At 35.9% G+C, this 16,818-nt stretch overlaps 1 protein-coding gene across 1 annotated transcript in view; it reads left to right on the forward strand.

Moving 5' to 3' along the window:
* NOL10 (nucleolar protein 10) overlaps window positions 1-16,818 on the forward strand; it is a 299,928-nt gene that overhangs the window by 93,632 nt on the left and 189,478 nt on the right. The window contains exons 9-12 of the mRNA XM_007935129.1: window positions 170-255; window positions 5,678-5,756; window positions 9,220-9,369; window positions 12,782-12,848. Coding sequence (XP_007933320.1) covers window positions 170-255; window positions 5,678-5,756; window positions 9,220-9,369; window positions 12,782-12,848 — 382 coding nt within the window. The remainder of the gene's footprint in view (window positions 1-169; window positions 256-5,677; window positions 5,757-9,219; window positions 9,370-12,781; window positions 12,849-16,818) is intronic.

Consider the following 16,818-nt stretch of genomic DNA (forward strand, 5'->3'; position numbering starts at 1 on the left):
CCTTCCGAGGAGTGGCTGGTGGGTTTGAACCGCCAGCCTTCTGGTTAGCAGTCAAGTGCTTTAGCCACTATGCTACCAGAGATCATCGTTAGTGTTTTTAAATTTGTAGTTGTCTAAAATTGTTCTGATAGCAGCTGTTATTTACAATGATTGTGTTTTACTTGTTTAGGGTCGAGTGGAGTGCTGGGACCCAAGAACTCGAAACAGAGTTGGCCTCTTAGACTGTGCATTAAGTAGTGTCACAGCAGATTCAGAGTAAGTAGAAGTTAAATGTTTAATTTAATTTTATAAAATGCAGTGTAAATGTTCATCGCCTTCTGATTTAAGCAAATGTATCATAGCAATATGCTAACATAATGTATACTGTAAAATAAATTACTAAAGGATAGAAACCTTAATACTTATATCTGAGAGTGTATTTTTGTATTTTACTTAAAAGTCCTTTACTATTTAAAGTCGCTAAGTAGAAGATCCAGATAAAATTACTTTCTAAAGCACCACATAGAATATCTTCTTGCTTTAGTTGCAGTGCAGTTTTCTTAAAACGAATATAGTGCTGGAATTTCCATTTCTGTCAGATCTGATGATAGAACCAAGAGTCCATCTTCACCTCAGTTAGCAAGGGAGAAGATGTGCTTTGAATTGGTGATGGTGATAAGCAAACATTTTCAATATTCTCTTGTTCCTATTTTCCTAATTACTAGGTTTAAAACAATTAGAAAAATAATACACCCTGGATAAAAAAAATTCTAAAACAAAGTATATGATTGAATTAAGTTTTTTTTTTTTTAAAAAAAGGTTGCCTGTCCTTTGCACACTCAAGTGATGTGGTTATTTTTTCACAGTTTGGTATATAGCTTTTCAGATACCTTTCTGTGCTCATATTAATACATGTACTGATATATCACTTGATTGGTTAAGTCTTTGACATGGGATTATTTGCTGTAATCTACTCAAAGTTGCCTTTTTTTTCTGGGCTTTTAACATGTGTAGTAATATCATGCTACTAACATTTAATATCATGCTACTAACATTTAATCGGGAGCTCTGGTAGCATAGTGCCTGAGGCACTTGACTGCTAACCAGGAAGCTGGAGGTTCAAACCCACCAGCCACTCCTCGGAAGGAAGGTTGGGCAGTCCTACTTCCGTAGTGATAACTGCCTCGGGAACTCAAGGAGGGGTCGCTAGGAGTCGGGGCCGACTCGAAGGCAAATAACAACAACAACACAACATTTAATCAGGAGCTCTGGTGGCGTAGTGCCTAAAGTCCTTGATTGCTAACCAGAAGGCTTGCGGTTCAAACCCACCAGCCACTCCTTGGAAGGAAGATGGGGCAATCTACTTCCGTAGTTATACTGCCTCAGAAACCCAAGGAGGGGTCGTTATGAGTCGGGTCCAACTCGACAGCACGTAACAGTAACAACAACAAGCGTATAATCATTTCAGTTGATCAGACATTTATTTTAGTGTATCATATGGGAGATAGGGTACTTAATGAGGAGCTACAGAGAGACTGTGAACCCTCTCAATTATGGAAAATTTTATGTGATTTGCATTTTTCTGAGGGAGAGGATCTATAGTTCTTTCTTTTAAAATCTCAATCTGTGTAAAGGATCCTTGACCTAGAAAAAGTTAAGAAATTACCATATTACAAAGATATTTTTGTGCCTGTGTATGTTTTTCCTTATTTGGTAAGTAATGAATTAATGATTATTTGTTTTTCATTTTTATTATAACATTTAAAACGAGCCTACGAAATAATTTTATTAATTGAGTTTTATTAAGATAGGGTTAGTGAACAAACTTTATTAATCATGGTATGGAATATAGTATATTAAACAATTGGAAAATTTACTTATTCTGCATTTGTTAATAAACAAGTAGAATAAACCAATGGAAAACCACACTATTTATTATGTCATATGGGCATGTAAAGAAAATGAATCAGAAACCTGCTTATTTTTAGAAAGTAGATAATTGATAAATGAAAGATATTTAGGAAGCAGAGAAGTTTTTTTTTTTCTCATTCCTAAACATTAACTTGTCTTTGAATTGAAATAAAGAGACTTGGGTTCTAGTATAGGCTCTGTCCTTAATTACGTCATCTTGAAAAAGTCATTTGAGGAGATGGGCCAGCAGGAGTTATTTGTAATATGTCTAAGACTATTTCTGCTATAAATTTAATGCATTTGATAGAAGTAAAATTGTAGAATATTTAAGGGAAAGATGTGAGAAAATAATACTCACTGTGATCTTCACAAACTTGGGAGTATTTATTTTGTATGTATTTTCTTTTTAACAGAATATTGATTCACAAATATATTTTAGTGGCTTTTTATCTTGGTGGTGACGTTTTCTGATGGAGGTTAAAGAATAACCTCTTTGGTTATTTTTTTAAAAAAATAATTTTATTATTTTATATAAATGGTTTATATATGTATTATTAAAAATGCTAAGTAGTTTGAAAAATACAAAAAAGAAGGTAAAAATCACTCTGAATATACACTGGCAGATCAAACTATAACTATACCCCTATTGTACTTGCAGAATATTTATAGTTTTTTACTATTATATGTCTTTTACAATTCTGTTATTATTCTTGAGGGACAATTTAGAGAAATCACATTTTTTAGTTAAAGAATGTACATATTTTTAAAGTTTTTGATAAAGAATGCTGAATTGCCTTAAGAAAAGTTTACATTAGTTGAAACTTCTACCAGTATGTATGGAGTTTGTATTCTCCCACTCTCCTTAGCCCCAGGCATCCAGCACTGTGTTTTTAGTAAAATGATAGAAAGAGCATAGATATTTAGCAAGAGGATATTTATCAAATAAATCTTGGTGGAAATAATAGCTAACACATGATGTTGTGTGTTATCAAGTCAGTTCTGACTCATAGCAACAGGGTAGATTTACCCCATAGGGTTTCCAGGCAGTTTCCTTTACAGAAGCAGACTGTCACATCTTACTTCCATGGAGTGGCTGGTAGGTTTGAACTACCATCCTTTCCATTAGCAGCCAAATGCTTAACCACTGCTACCAGGGCTCCTTAGCTAAGAGATAGCACTTTAAAATATATATATATAGTGAATTAACCAAGCAAATTGGTTTTTCAGTTGGCAATTCATATATGTTTTGTTCTATGACATTTATTGTAATCTTCACAATGGAACAGGACTCTTCCCACTTCCTTCCTGTGCTTACTATTTCCCTTCATCCTTCTTTTCATTGTCTTCCTGCTTTCTGAGCTTTGTCTCTGGACAAGTGCTGCCATTTTCATCTCGTATGGTTGGTTGATCTGCTGAGTACTTCCCTGGTGTTATTGTTCACCATTGAGGCCTATTGTTTAGTTCAAAGTTGAGCCACAAGGGTGAGTTCAGTTCCAGGCTGGACGGGTTTCTATGGGCCATAGTCTATCAGACCAGTAAACCAGGCTTTTTAAAAAAAAATTTATTTATGATTTTGAGTTTTGTTCCATGTTTTTCTCCTACTCTATCCAGGACCTCCTATTATGAACGCTTTGAGAGTGGTCAGCAGTATAGCTGGGTACCATCTAATTCTTCTAGTCTTAGAGTCGTGGAGGCTGGGGTTCATATAATCTATTAGTTCTTTGGACTAATTGCTTCCTTGTCTCTTTGATTTTCTTCACTCTTCTTTGCCCTGGACAGGAAGAGACCAATAGTTGAACCTTAGATGGCATTAGTCACTACTTATCAAAGTACAATGTAGAACATTGTCTTTGTGGACTATTGTTGTTGTTAAGTATTGTCGAATTGGCTACAACTCATAGCGAGCCTATGTACAACAGAACAAAACACTGCCTGGTCACGTGCCATACTCACAATTCTTGCTGTACTTAATCCCGTCACTGCGGCTGCTGTGTCTGCATCTTGTGGAGGGCCTTCCCCTTTTTCGTTGACTTTCTACTTTACCAAGCATGACATCCTTCTCCAGGGAGTGGTCCCTCTGACAACATGACTAAAGTAGGTGAGATGAAGTCTGGCCATTCTCCCTTCCAAGGAGCATTCCAGCTGTGCTTCCTCCAGGACAGATTTATTCATTCTCTGGCAGTTCCATGGTATTTTCAGTATTCTTCATCAACACCACAATTCAAAAGCATCAGCTCTTCCTTTGGGACTGTGTTAAGTGCCAATTGACCTTAGTGCTTGCTAGGTACTTTTTTTTTTTTTAATTTGTATTGTGATTTGGGTGAAAATTTACAGAGTAAATTGATTTTCTATGCAGCAGTTCATTATACACATTTTGTTTTGTGATACTGACTGCAATTCCCCATAGTGTAACAGCTCTCCTCTGACTTCCTCCCTGTAGTTACCCCTTCCTTGTGTCCTTGTTTCCTGTGTATTCCTGCTCTTTGAGCTATCTCTCCCTGTGCAAATATTGCCCTTCTGTTCTCCCATGATTGATCATTCTAAGGAGAATATCTACCTACCAGGTACTTTTCTGAGATCTTTGCATATATTAACTTATTTAATCCTCACAACAACCTTTGATGTAGATACTACTTATTTTATAGATGAGAAGGTATCCATCAATGGCATATATTCTATACTGATGACAATGACAGCCTTAAAGAATTGTGCTACAGAAGTATATTTATTACCAGGAAAAGATATTTATAATATGCTTTAAGTGGCAAAGCAAATTATATATTTGCCAAAGAGTTTTATCAAATTTTTATTAAAAAAAAAAAAAAATGTAATGAACACATTTGTTTAATCATAGGAAAAAATTTGGAAGTGCAGCAAAATGTTAACAGTAGTTTTTCTTGCTCTTTTGGTTTCAGCCAACTTTATTTACTGTGTTTTTTTTTCCTTCCTGTGCAAAAACGTAAGCTCTCACTTCTGTTATTTAATTCTGGAAGATGGAGCCAAAGAAAAGAAATAAGTATTAATATTGGAAAGAGGAGGATATATTATCATTATCTGTAGATGATACGCTCTGTGTCGAGAAACCCGGTTGAATAACTGAAAAACTCTAAGAACTAATATGAAAGTTGTTTGGCTACAAAAATAAATGTACACAGATTGGTGGCTTTGGTATTCATCAGCAGTTGGAAAAATTTTTCAGTTGGAAAAATTATAATGAAAAATGTTTTCATTTCTAACAATGTTGTTGTTGTTGTTATGTGCCGTCGAGTCGGACCCAACCCATAGCGACCCCTCCTTGGGTTTCTGAGGCAGTATTACTATGGAAGTAGATTGCCCCATCTTCCTTCCAAGGAGTGGCTGGTGGGTTTGAACTGCCAGCCTTCTGGTTAGCAGTCAAGTGCCTTAGGCACTATGCTACCAGAGCTCCCTTTCTAACAATAGAAATTATAAAATAACTGAAGGAATAAGTACGTGAAGAAAATGACAAAGTTTGAATAAATGAAGAAAAATAACTTGTTGTTTTACTGAAATAAGATTTTAAAGTTAATTTTGAAGAGTACATGAGCAAAGATGATGTGGGTATGAATGAGCCACAAGGTTCCAAATCAGTGTAGTTACTGGCTAAGACTTTAGGTGGCATAAGATTAATGATACTAGTAGTCAACAGCCTGGACTAGAAATTCTGGTCCAGGAACAAGTAGACAGTATGTATTGAAATTAATAGTGAATTTGTTATTTGGATGGTGTGGACCTTACATACATGGAGCATGAATATTTTACCTTTCAGGATAAACAGTTTACCAACAATCTCAGCTTTGAAATTCAATGGCGCCTTGACCATGGCAGTTGGAACATCCACAGGGCAGGTAAATAATGCTTGAGTTGAAAATTCGGATTGTATATGAAATGGGAAGTATCCACACATCTACTAACTGGGGTAGTTGAAAATGAGGCATTATTGGTTAGACAAGAGTGGAAAGGGTATGCCAGTATGCCAGCTTCTTCTTGCACCTTGAGAAATTTTGATTCTGGCTTTGGTGGTTGGTGTGTGAGGCTCTAGAACTGGAGCTACAGTGGGATAGGCCTTGTTCTCTTGGCAGTGGTTAGAAATAACATTTTCTAGAGTGTGTGGAACAGAGTTCTTTAGGCAAAAAAGTTTGGTATTCTGCCAAACTCCTACTCTTGGAGATTCACAGTGCATTTATTTATTTAAAAATTTTATTGTGCTTTGGGTGCAAATTTACAGAGCAAATTTGTTCTACATTCAACAGTTTGTGTACATTTGATTTCACACCCCAATTACCATCCCCAACCATAACAAACTCTCCTCCCCTCCCATCCCTGTGACTACCCCCCTTCCTGTGCCTTTCTTAACTATGCACTCCTGTCTGTCCAGCTTTCCTTCTATGTGAATGCTGCCCCTCTGGTGTGTCATGGCTGATTGCTCTAAGGGGTGCAGCTCCCTAGAGGAGGTGAGTGCATTGCCCTGGGGTAGATGTTCTGCATGTAGGTCTTTCTACTGTTGGGCTGAGAGCCAATCAGTGAGTATGAGTCCATTTCTAGGCCCAAAGGGTAACCCGGGGCCATAGTTTTGGGGGTTCCACCAAACTCTATCTGACCTGTAATTCTGATCATTTTTGTGTTTTTGAATTTTGTTCCATATTTTTCCTCCTACCTTATCCAGAATCCTCCAGTTTTGATCCTTTCCCAGGTGGTTGGCATTGGTAGTCGGGCACCATCTAGTTCTTCTGGCCTTGGAGTCATGAAGGTTGGGGTCCTCTGGTCCATCTTATCCTTGGACTAATTGTTTCCAGATGCTTTTGATTTTCTTCACTCTTCTTTGATTCAGATGAGAGGATACCAATAGTTGCATCTTAGATGGCTGCTCGAAAGCTTTTAAGACCCTAGTCACTACTCACCAAAGTAGGTTGTGGAACAAGATTTTTATGTATTATGTCGTATCAGTTGAGCATGATGTCCCTCAAGACTATGGTCCTGTTGGCAGGCCTGGTGAATCTCTCAAGGTGTTTGCTTGTCCCTGAGACGTTAGTCCAACTCTGTCTTCTGTTGCTTTTGTAATATGTGTGGTTAATTTTGAGGCACACGTGCATATGGAAGATTATCTTCAGTGAAACTTATCCTTGGTGTAGGGTATATTCCTGTTTGACAGCCCTCACCTCAGCTTCTCACCTATCTGTGTGTTTATCCATAGCCTGGTGTTTGGTGTTAGTGCTAATGCAGTAGGATTCACAGTGCATTTAAATACATACTGAAGGCTCTGAGAATTTCTGCAGACAAGAAATGTGTTAAAAAAGCATTTCCAAAATGTACTTGCCCAAAGAACCTTTTTTTTTGTAGCCCCAGTAACTACATCCCATGTAATGACTAGTTAGCAGAATACACCTCAGAAAATTCATCTGAGGAGTAGGAATGAAGTAGCTGCAGAGACTTAATCTGGTTCATTGTTGGTTTTTTTGGTTTATATTTTAATTAAACATTAATTTTTTTTTTCTATAAGTCCCTGAAAAGATAATAGTCTTAGGCATTTGACTTTATTTCTTAATGTCTAATATAGACTGACAAGAGACTCTGCCCACCAGGCATACCCCTTGAGAATGTTGAGTCCAATAAGGGCCTTGCTGTTATGAAATTTACCATTTCCTTTTACTTTAATCCCTTTCTTTTCCCACTCTTTTACTGGAATGCTGTGGCTAAAATAGACAAATTTATCTCTGTGTGATAATTTTAAAAAATATATAATAGAGATGGATTAGTTCCTACAGTCCACAAGGTCTTTTCTACTCAAGATTCCAACTCTTCAACAAAGTGAAAAAGTACTTCTAGTAACGGTAGAAAAAAAATCCAACATTTAAGAAGTATGAATACTGATGAAATAAAAATGGAAAAACTTGTGGATGCTATTGGATTAAGTAAAAAAAATTCTGTGTAGGCCTATTTTACAAGCATTTAACTTCATGCTGATTTTAAAAGACTTACCCAGTAGAAATTGGAATATATATATATATATGTAAGGTATTGTAAGAATTGGGCCATAATTGGAAATACCAATTTAGAAAGATAGAAAACAAGTTGCCAAGCTCTTATCTCCTACTTTTCAAGGAGTACTAAATATTTGAGTGTGATTAAATAAGGTATATATTAAAATTTCACACTTATTGCACATTCACTATGTGCTTTTTCTTGTGCTCTTTTCACATACATTATTCCATTTAATTATTTTAACAACAAATCAATCATCTGTCTACCCACTTACCCAACCACACATGCATGCATTTGTCCTCTGTCCTTCTGCATAGTGTTGTAACAGAATGAAATCAACCTGTTACTGATAGCAAGCAGAAAACTTAGAATTCTCCAACCACCTCATAGTTATAGTTAAGAAATGATAGCTGTCTAACTTCCTTGGCTTCCAGCTACACAATATAGACAGGCATGTAAAGTGAACATTTTGCACCAGGTAGGTATACTCCTTAGAACAGTCAATCACGGGAGGTCAGAAGGTCAATATCTGCACGAGGAGATAGCTCAGAGAGCAGGAGTGCGTAGTAAAGAAGGACACAGGGAAAAGGCAACCACAGGGAGGAAGTAGGAAAAGAGCTGTTACATTGTGGGGATTACAGTCAAGGTCATGAAACAAAATATGTATGTACCTTTGTATGGAAAATAAATTTGCTCTGCAAACTTTTCACCCAAATCACAATTTAAAAAAATAAAAGAAAGAAATGATAACTGTTTAAAGGAAGACTGATTTGAGTGTCTGTTTCTATGAGCAGTACCTGACCTTGCTCTCCCTCCAAGTCCCATCTTCATCAACAGGTATCAGCGAAGAGTCCACACATTTGTAAGTTTTCCCTACCCACAGAAGGATCCCAAGACCCTGCCTGTAATAGATTTACTGCTTCCATCATTGAATCAAGAGGGAAATCTGTCACCTGAGACTAAGATCTAGCTACCCCAGATCCTGTTGCCTCTAATGACAGGGGTCAGAAGCGATCCCCTTCCCCAGTAGTCATAGCCTTACTATACCATTTGTCTTGAATTCTTCATTATGCCTTTCACTTCTGTTAATGTTAGGCACTATGACAGTGCCTGGTACATAGTATGCTCTCAGTATATATTTGTTTAATTAATGAATGAAACAAGATTCTATTTATGACTTTAGAATCTTAGCACCCTGAGTAAGGGCATTCATTGTGTTTATAAAAAGATAATGAAATAAATAAATGGCAATAATTCTAAGTTTCAGATGTTTCTTTTTACGATAAAATATTTGTTTAAGCAGAAATAACTTTTTTTTTTTCCTTTTAGGTTTTATTATATGATCTTCGATCTGATAAGCCATTGCTAGTTAAGGATCACCAGTATGGTCTGCCCATTAAGTCAGTTCATTTCCAGGAGTCGTTAGATTTAATTTTGTCTGCAGACTCTCGAATTATCAAAATGTGGAATAAGCACTCAGTATGTACTTTTTGAAATTACTTCCTTATTTGCTTATTTTCCTTTTCTTTCCATTGCCTTATTTTACTTAATGTGTGTTCTTGAGATGAAGATACTGAGTACTCATTTGTGTATTTATCAGGAAATCAGTTTCTGTGGGATAGATAACATTTATACTCAGATGAAGTAGTCATGATTGCACTCTATTAAAGAAGTTTTTCTCATTTCCAAGATCTGGCATCTATATGTAGATGTGCTGTTAATTAGAGTGTAAATTATTGTTTAAAAGTCAGCTCATGGGAAATCCCACCAGATCTTGAGGTTACCTCACAATTTTAGAAAGTTTTTATGAGCTATGGATTATGTTTCCATATCAATATCATTATGCCTTCTATTTTATCCCTTTCCCCATGTCAGACAATTGAATTTGAAGCAAATGACCCTTTACAATACTTTCTTACAGTGTTTTTCTTAAGATTAATATTTTCTTAAGAATACTTAATATTCTCTTCCCTGAACTCCAATCATCATTTAAAAAGTAATGATAAACCTATATTACTAGCTTTGATCCATCTTCTGTTTTTTCACTTTATAGTTTAAAACTTATTTTGAGAGAATAGTAAAAGCCTACTTCATCAAATAAATGGGAAAAACAGATTTAATATAGCAGTTGCTTTTGAGAGTTCTTTGCATTTACTAAATTAGAACTTACCATCTTAGTCCAAAAGATGTATCACTGATTTATGTATTTATTTTTGAGATAAAGGAAGTGGAATATCCACAAGTTTCAGCTGTAGTTGTCAGAGAACAAGTGTCACTCTTTTCTATGAAAGCCCCATGTTGTACAGGGAGTCACATTACAATCCAATACTTGTCAAAATCCTGGCTTCTTGTACTGTTACACCTATTCCTCACTTATTGACTATCTCTTTAGCTGACAATTTGCATTTATGACAATAGTAAAATCTCCTATCCAGCTATTTCATGTATTAACAATGTATGGCTGGCAGTACTGAATGCCAAGGTGTAGAGTAGTGCTGGCTGTAATGGTTAAGGTTGTATGTCAACTTGGCTGGGCTGTGATTCTCACTGGTTTGGCAGTTATGTAATGATGTAGTCATCTTCCACTTGGTGATCTGATGTGGTCCTCCTCCCATTTTCATAGCACCAGTTTTCACATAATGACCGGGTCTTTGGAACCTAACTGTGTTGATAAGTGAGGAGTGGCTGTACTTTTACTTTATTTCCTTTTGTTAACTCCCAGAGTATTGATCTTACTGAGCTTACTTTCTTTTCACCTTGTGGATTTGTTGCAGAGATTCAAAGTCGTCCTCAAGGTGTATTTGGCTTCTCTCATAGCACCTTGTGACTCTGTTGTATTAGGGAGAAGATAAGCTTCCAGCTTTTCTAAATTCTTAGAAAAATTACCCTGATGATTTCCCAGGAATCTCCTATACTGTTTGCATTTGTTGTCTTTGGAATTTTTCCAGGGCTTTTTAGGAAAATTTATTATATTTCTCTTGTATCTTAGACCAGAATTTTCTCTGCTCTTTATCTGGCAATCCAAACTGATTTACATTAAAACAATATTTAACATTAAAACAATATTTATTGTTAATACCACAAATGTACACATTTTTGTTTAGAAAAATTCTTAAAATACTGGTAAAGTAGAAGTTATACTTGACTGTGATCTGTTCTACTCCCCCTCCTCCCCCCAAAGTTGCTAATGACTATTACGTTTAGATAACTTTTGCACGTTGCTGTTGTGTGCTGTGGAGTCAATCCCAACTCATAGCAATTTTGTATGACAGAGTAGAACTGCCACATTGGATTTCCTAGGCTGTAATCTTTACAGGGGGAGCTCTGGGAGTGTAGTGCCTAAAGCATTTGACTGCTAACCAGAAGGCTGGTGGTTCAAACCCACCAGCCACTCCTCGGAAGGAATGTTGGGCAATATACTTCCGTAGTGATACTGCCTCGGAAACCTAAGGAGGGGTCACTATGAGTCGGATCCGACTCCACAGCAGTGTGTTGCATTTGTTGTTGCAGTCTTTACAGGAGCACATTACCAGGTGTTTTTTTCCTGCAGAGCTGCTGATAGGTTTGACCACCAGCCTTTCCATTAGCAGCTGAACACTTAATCTTTGCATCACCAGACTCTTTTAACTGTTGCATAGTTATTCATGTCATTCTGTATTATATAACTGTGATACATTTTCTCTTTTGTTCTGTGCTATTATAGCTCCCTTTCTCCCTATTTCTTTTCCCCCTTCCTTCTTTCCTCCCTATTTTATTGGGGACTTGGGAAGAAAGACAGCTAGATGTGTGAATTAGAATTTAACTGCTGCTTTTAATTGAGCACAAAATGACCATCTTTTCACTGTGCTTTATAGTTCTCATTTTGCAGCAGGTAGCCACATCCTGGGAGTCTCTGAGTGGTGCGAATGGTTAAGTGCTCAACTGTTAGCTGAAAGGTCACAGCCTGGAAAACTCCATGGAGCAGTTCTGCTCTGCACAAATGACGTCCCCATGAGTCAGAATTGATTCCGTGGCAGCTAACAGCAACACAACAACCAAGTCATATTCTAGTGTCATTCTTCTAATAATGATTTATAAATGCAAAAGCGAGTATAAATTTTTATTATCAATTCTTGCAGTCTTTGTGCTATAATTGCTACAGTAGATTTTATTTTGGCATATTTTGTTTTTTATGACCAAATACTTCCTCTCAACGAACACCCAGATTACTTGGTTTTGCTTGCCTTGGATTTCTTGTTTATCTTTTTCTTCACACCCATCTTCAGGTTTTCTTTTTCTTTCCCTTTCTTAGTTTTTTTAAAATTTAGTACCTTTCCCTCACCTTAAAAATGGAAGTGTTTTACCTGTAACTAAATAATATTATTAACACCTTATGTATTTATAGGATTTTTGTTGGGTAAATTATTTTATATCCATTATCTTACTTGATTTTCCTTAAAACCTTGTGATACAGGTACAACGGATACTGTCCTCAGTTTACCATGTTAGCTATACCTCGTTCTTTGGTGTTTTTGAGTACAGTCTTAATAGGGTATATTTTACAGATTGTGAGGATTTTCTTTTAGAAAGTTGATGTACAACTTTATTTTAAACTTTATTCTTTTTTACTATGAAGACATTTTCTTAAATCTTTGTACTTATTTGTTTTAGTAAGTCACCTCTCTCTGGGCCTTATTTTTTCCATCTCTAAAATGAAAGTTATGCATTGATAAGATGAATTCTCTAAGATCCTTTTAAACTTAAATTCTGTTATTTCAGTTATGTGATTTTATTTTTTTCAATAGCAATGGTGTTTGGGTTGTGGCTTCAGTTTTATTTTCTCTATGTGACAATGCTATAAATTGTCTTCCTTTAATTGTTTCAGTAATTCCTGATTTTTCTTATACTTTAGGGAAAAATATTTACTTCCTTGGAGCCAGAACATGACATTAATGATGTCTGCCTCTATCCCAACTCAGGTATGCTTTATGTAGTAAGTAAGTGATCATTCACTGATACTAAACTAGGCTATGCTTTATTGGATTTTAAACTCATTTTTTTAAGACAGGGTTTGGCTTGGTCAGAACAATTATTAGGCATTATATTTACTGGGAAAAATAAAGAACAGGAAGTGGTGTAGATGATTCAGGAAATGGTACTCTTAATGACTCAGATCTCAGCCAGCCTAGATATTAGTAGCAACTTGTAACAATGTATAGGTGGGTGACAGGTAAAATGCTATTTTAGTTTATTCTTTAGCTCTTTTATGTGATTAGTAATAGTGTGTGGAAATTGAGGTTAGGGATTTGGAGAAGGCTGAAGTTGTCTAATTATACACAAAGGTTGATAAAGCCATGGGGTTTGGTATATTCTATGTTGTACATTGTTCAGCTAAATATATGACAGATTTTGAGATTTAACAGTACCTTACCTTCAAGGCAAATCTATGAAGACTTTCAGGTTTAAGAGAAAAATGAGAACAATTTCTGCTCTCAAGGAAGTGCTCTGGGGACAGATATACACAGATAATTATGATAGAGCGATACAAGGCACAACATGGAAAGTTCCGTTGCGTAGACACAAACATACTTTGACAGCATGTTAGAGTGATTTCAAATAGCAACTAGAAAAGTTTTTTTTTTTTTTTTTTTGCATCATGTTTTTAATGGTGAGTGAGATATGGTTAGATGGAGTCAAGGGATGAGGTGATCTGCATGAGAGAATAGTGTAAGGCAGAGCTAAGAGGATAGGATACTTAGGGCTGGTTTGGAAAAGATGAGGAGCCTCGTATGACTGGAGCTCTGGTGGCCGTGGGAGAGCTGAAGTGGAAATTTAAGTGTGAAGGTAGGCAGACAGGTTGTAGAGACACTTGAATGACCTGAATTGTTTGGATTTTATTTATAGTCAGAGCGGGCCTGGTTGGACTGTGCTTTAGGAACATGATTCTCCCATAATATAAAGGGTAGATTGGTTTTGAACTAAAATGATTAGAAATAGAGTAATAATACTATTAGCTGAAATATGTAGTATAAGACAGCAAGTTTGGAAAGAAAGATTGTGTTTTCTTTTTTGAATGTTTTGAGTTTTAGGAGGTGATGGGACAGTGATCTGGCAATGTCTAACAGAGGATTTCAAAATCATCTGGGGAGCTTTTTGAAAAATAGAAATCCCTTGACTTCATTCCAGATGTACTAACTTAGAGTTAAGAGTAGAGCCCAGAAATTGGAATTCTTAGCAGGCTTCCCAAGTTATTCTTATATAGCAAGCCCTGGACTAATTCACATTCCAATATAGTAGAAAATACAGGCTCAAGCTCAACAGGTCTATAGTATAAATTTTTTAAATACGTGATAGAGGTTATTCCAGAAGAAGTGGGAATGAATGAGATTACCAATAAAAGAAGTGTGGAGTGAGATGAAAAGAGAGCAGGGCATGAGAGTTCATTTAGAGGGAGAATGAAGGGTCACCTGAGAAATTTAACAGTGACATAACTCTTAAAAAAACCAAACTCACTGCTGTTGAGTCGGATCTGACTCATAGTGACCCCTTCCTTGGATTTCCTAGGCAGTGTTATTACGGAAGTAGGTTGCCCAGTCTTCCTTCTGAGGAGTGGCTGGTGGGTTTGAACCGCCAGCCTTCTGGTTAGCAGTCAAGTGCCTTAGGCACTACACTACCAGAGCTCCTGTAGAAGGCACTGGAATGGTCTAAAATGGAGTCTGGCCTAAGTACTAAGGTGAGTAAAACCAGATGGATTTGAGGTTGGAATAAGGGTAAAGAGTAAGTTTAGCTGGATTGAAGGAATGAACTCAAAGGATGGAAGATAATGGTGAGAGAGAGAAATCCTGGAGCTGTATTCTCCAGTTTAGTAGCCATTAGCCACATGTGACCCTTGAGACTTGAAATGTGATGAGTTTGAAGTGAAATGTAATGTGGGCCAAATCTAGCCCACCAGCTCTTTTTGTTTGGCATATGAACTAAATGAGTTTTAAATTTTTAAATGGTTGAAAAAAAAAAAAAAAACAGAAGAATATTATTTTATGACATGTGGAAATAATATGAAATTCAAATTTTGGTATCTTTCAGAGTAAAAAAAGTCTTATGCTAACACAGTCACACTCATTCATGTAATGTCTCTAGCTGCTTTTGCATTATGACAGCAGAGATGAGCAGTTGCCACAGTGACCATTTGACCCACAAAGCCTGAAATATTTACTACCTGGCTATTTATACAAAAAGTTTGCTTACCTCTAGTCTGTGTTACTAATTTCATAGAAAGGAAAGGTCACTTTATCCCCATTATTCTCCCCTTCCCTTTTTTTTTTTTTTTTTTAAGGCTTTATTGAGATGTATTTTACATACCACAATGTTTATTTAAAGTGAATACTTCAGTAGTTTATAGTATATCCACAGAATTGTACATCACCACAATCTCATTTTAGATCATTTTTGTCACTTCAAGAAGAAACCCTATACACCTTAGAATTCACTCTCTAGTTTACCTCCCCAACCTCCCCAGTCTACTTCCTGTCCATATGATTTACCTATTCTGAACATTTCTCATAAATGGAATCATAAAATACATGGCTTTTTGTAATGGGATTCTTTTACTTAGCATAATATTTTAAAATTTCCATGTTGTAGCATGCATCCGTACTTGCATATAACTTTGAGTTGGCCTTTTTTCACTAAGCGTAATACATTTGAGAGTCATGCATGTTGTTACATGTATAAATAACTCATTTCTTTTTATTGCTGAGTAGTATTCTGTTGTTTGATTTATACTTCTGTTAGTTCATCCTTTTACTAGATAAATGACATTTAGGTTGCTTCTCATTTTTAGAGTTTAGGAATTAAGCTGCCGTAAATATTTATGTACAGGTTTTCATGTGGGTATAAGTTTTATACTGTAGTAATATGGTCATATGCTAAATATATGTAAATACTTTGTAAGAAGCTCTCAAAATGTTTTCAAAGTAGCTATTCCGTTTTGCTTTCACACCAGCAATGTCTTGAGAGACCTAGTTCCTCTATACTCTGACCCTTACTATGTATTGTTTGTGTTTTAAAAGTTAGCCATTCTATATGAAAGTCTCTCACTGTAATTTTAATTTGCCTTTCTCTAATGACTAATGATGTTGAGTATCTTTTTAAGTACTTTTTTGCCATCTGTATTTCTCAATTGTCTGTTTAAATCCTTTGTCCATTTTTATTAGGTTGCTTATTTTCTTATTGTTGAAGTCTGAGAGTGCTTTATATTGAGTTTTTTAAAAAAATAATATTTTGTAGTAAAATACATATAACAAAAGTTTTGCCATTTTAACCATTTTTGAGTGCAAAATTCAGTGATGTTAGTTAGAGTCATCATGTTGTGTACTCATCACCCCTATTTCCAAAACTTCTTCATTACCCCAAACAGAAACTCAGTATCCCTTGAGCAACAACTCCCTGTTACTGCTCCCCAGGCCCTGGTAACCACTAATAAATGTTTGTTTTTATGGATTTGCTTATTGCTGATATTTCATAAAAGTGGAATCATACAGTATTTGTTCTTTTGTGTTTGATTTCTTTCATTTAGCATATTTTCAATGTTCATCATGCCGTAACATGTATCTGAGCTCCATTTTTCTTTTTATTTAATTGTTTTAGAATATATATGTAGCAAAGCACTTGCCATTTCAAAATTATTCATGTGTATAATTCAGTGTCATTAATTATTGACTTAGCACCTTTTCCAAAAAATCGGTTGGCCATAGATGTATGAGTTTATTTCTGGACCCTCAGTTCTATTCCATTGGCCTATATGTTTATCACCAGTGATAATTAACACATCCTGATTGCATGTTTGGTCAGTTTCAGACTGTAGAAGCTGATAAAATTCTTCAATTTCCTCATGTGTGGCTTTGGTGGTTGGGGCATAAATTTGAATAACAGTCATATTAACGGGTCTTC

The sequence above is a fragment of the Orycteropus afer genome, unplaced genomic scaffold (genome assembly GCF_000298275.1).
Source record: "Orycteropus afer afer isolate SDZICR_OR568_19922 unplaced genomic scaffold, OryAfe1.0 scaffold00025, whole genome shotgun sequence".
Taxonomy (NCBI): domain Eukaryota; kingdom Metazoa; phylum Chordata; class Mammalia; order Tubulidentata; family Orycteropodidae; genus Orycteropus; species Orycteropus afer.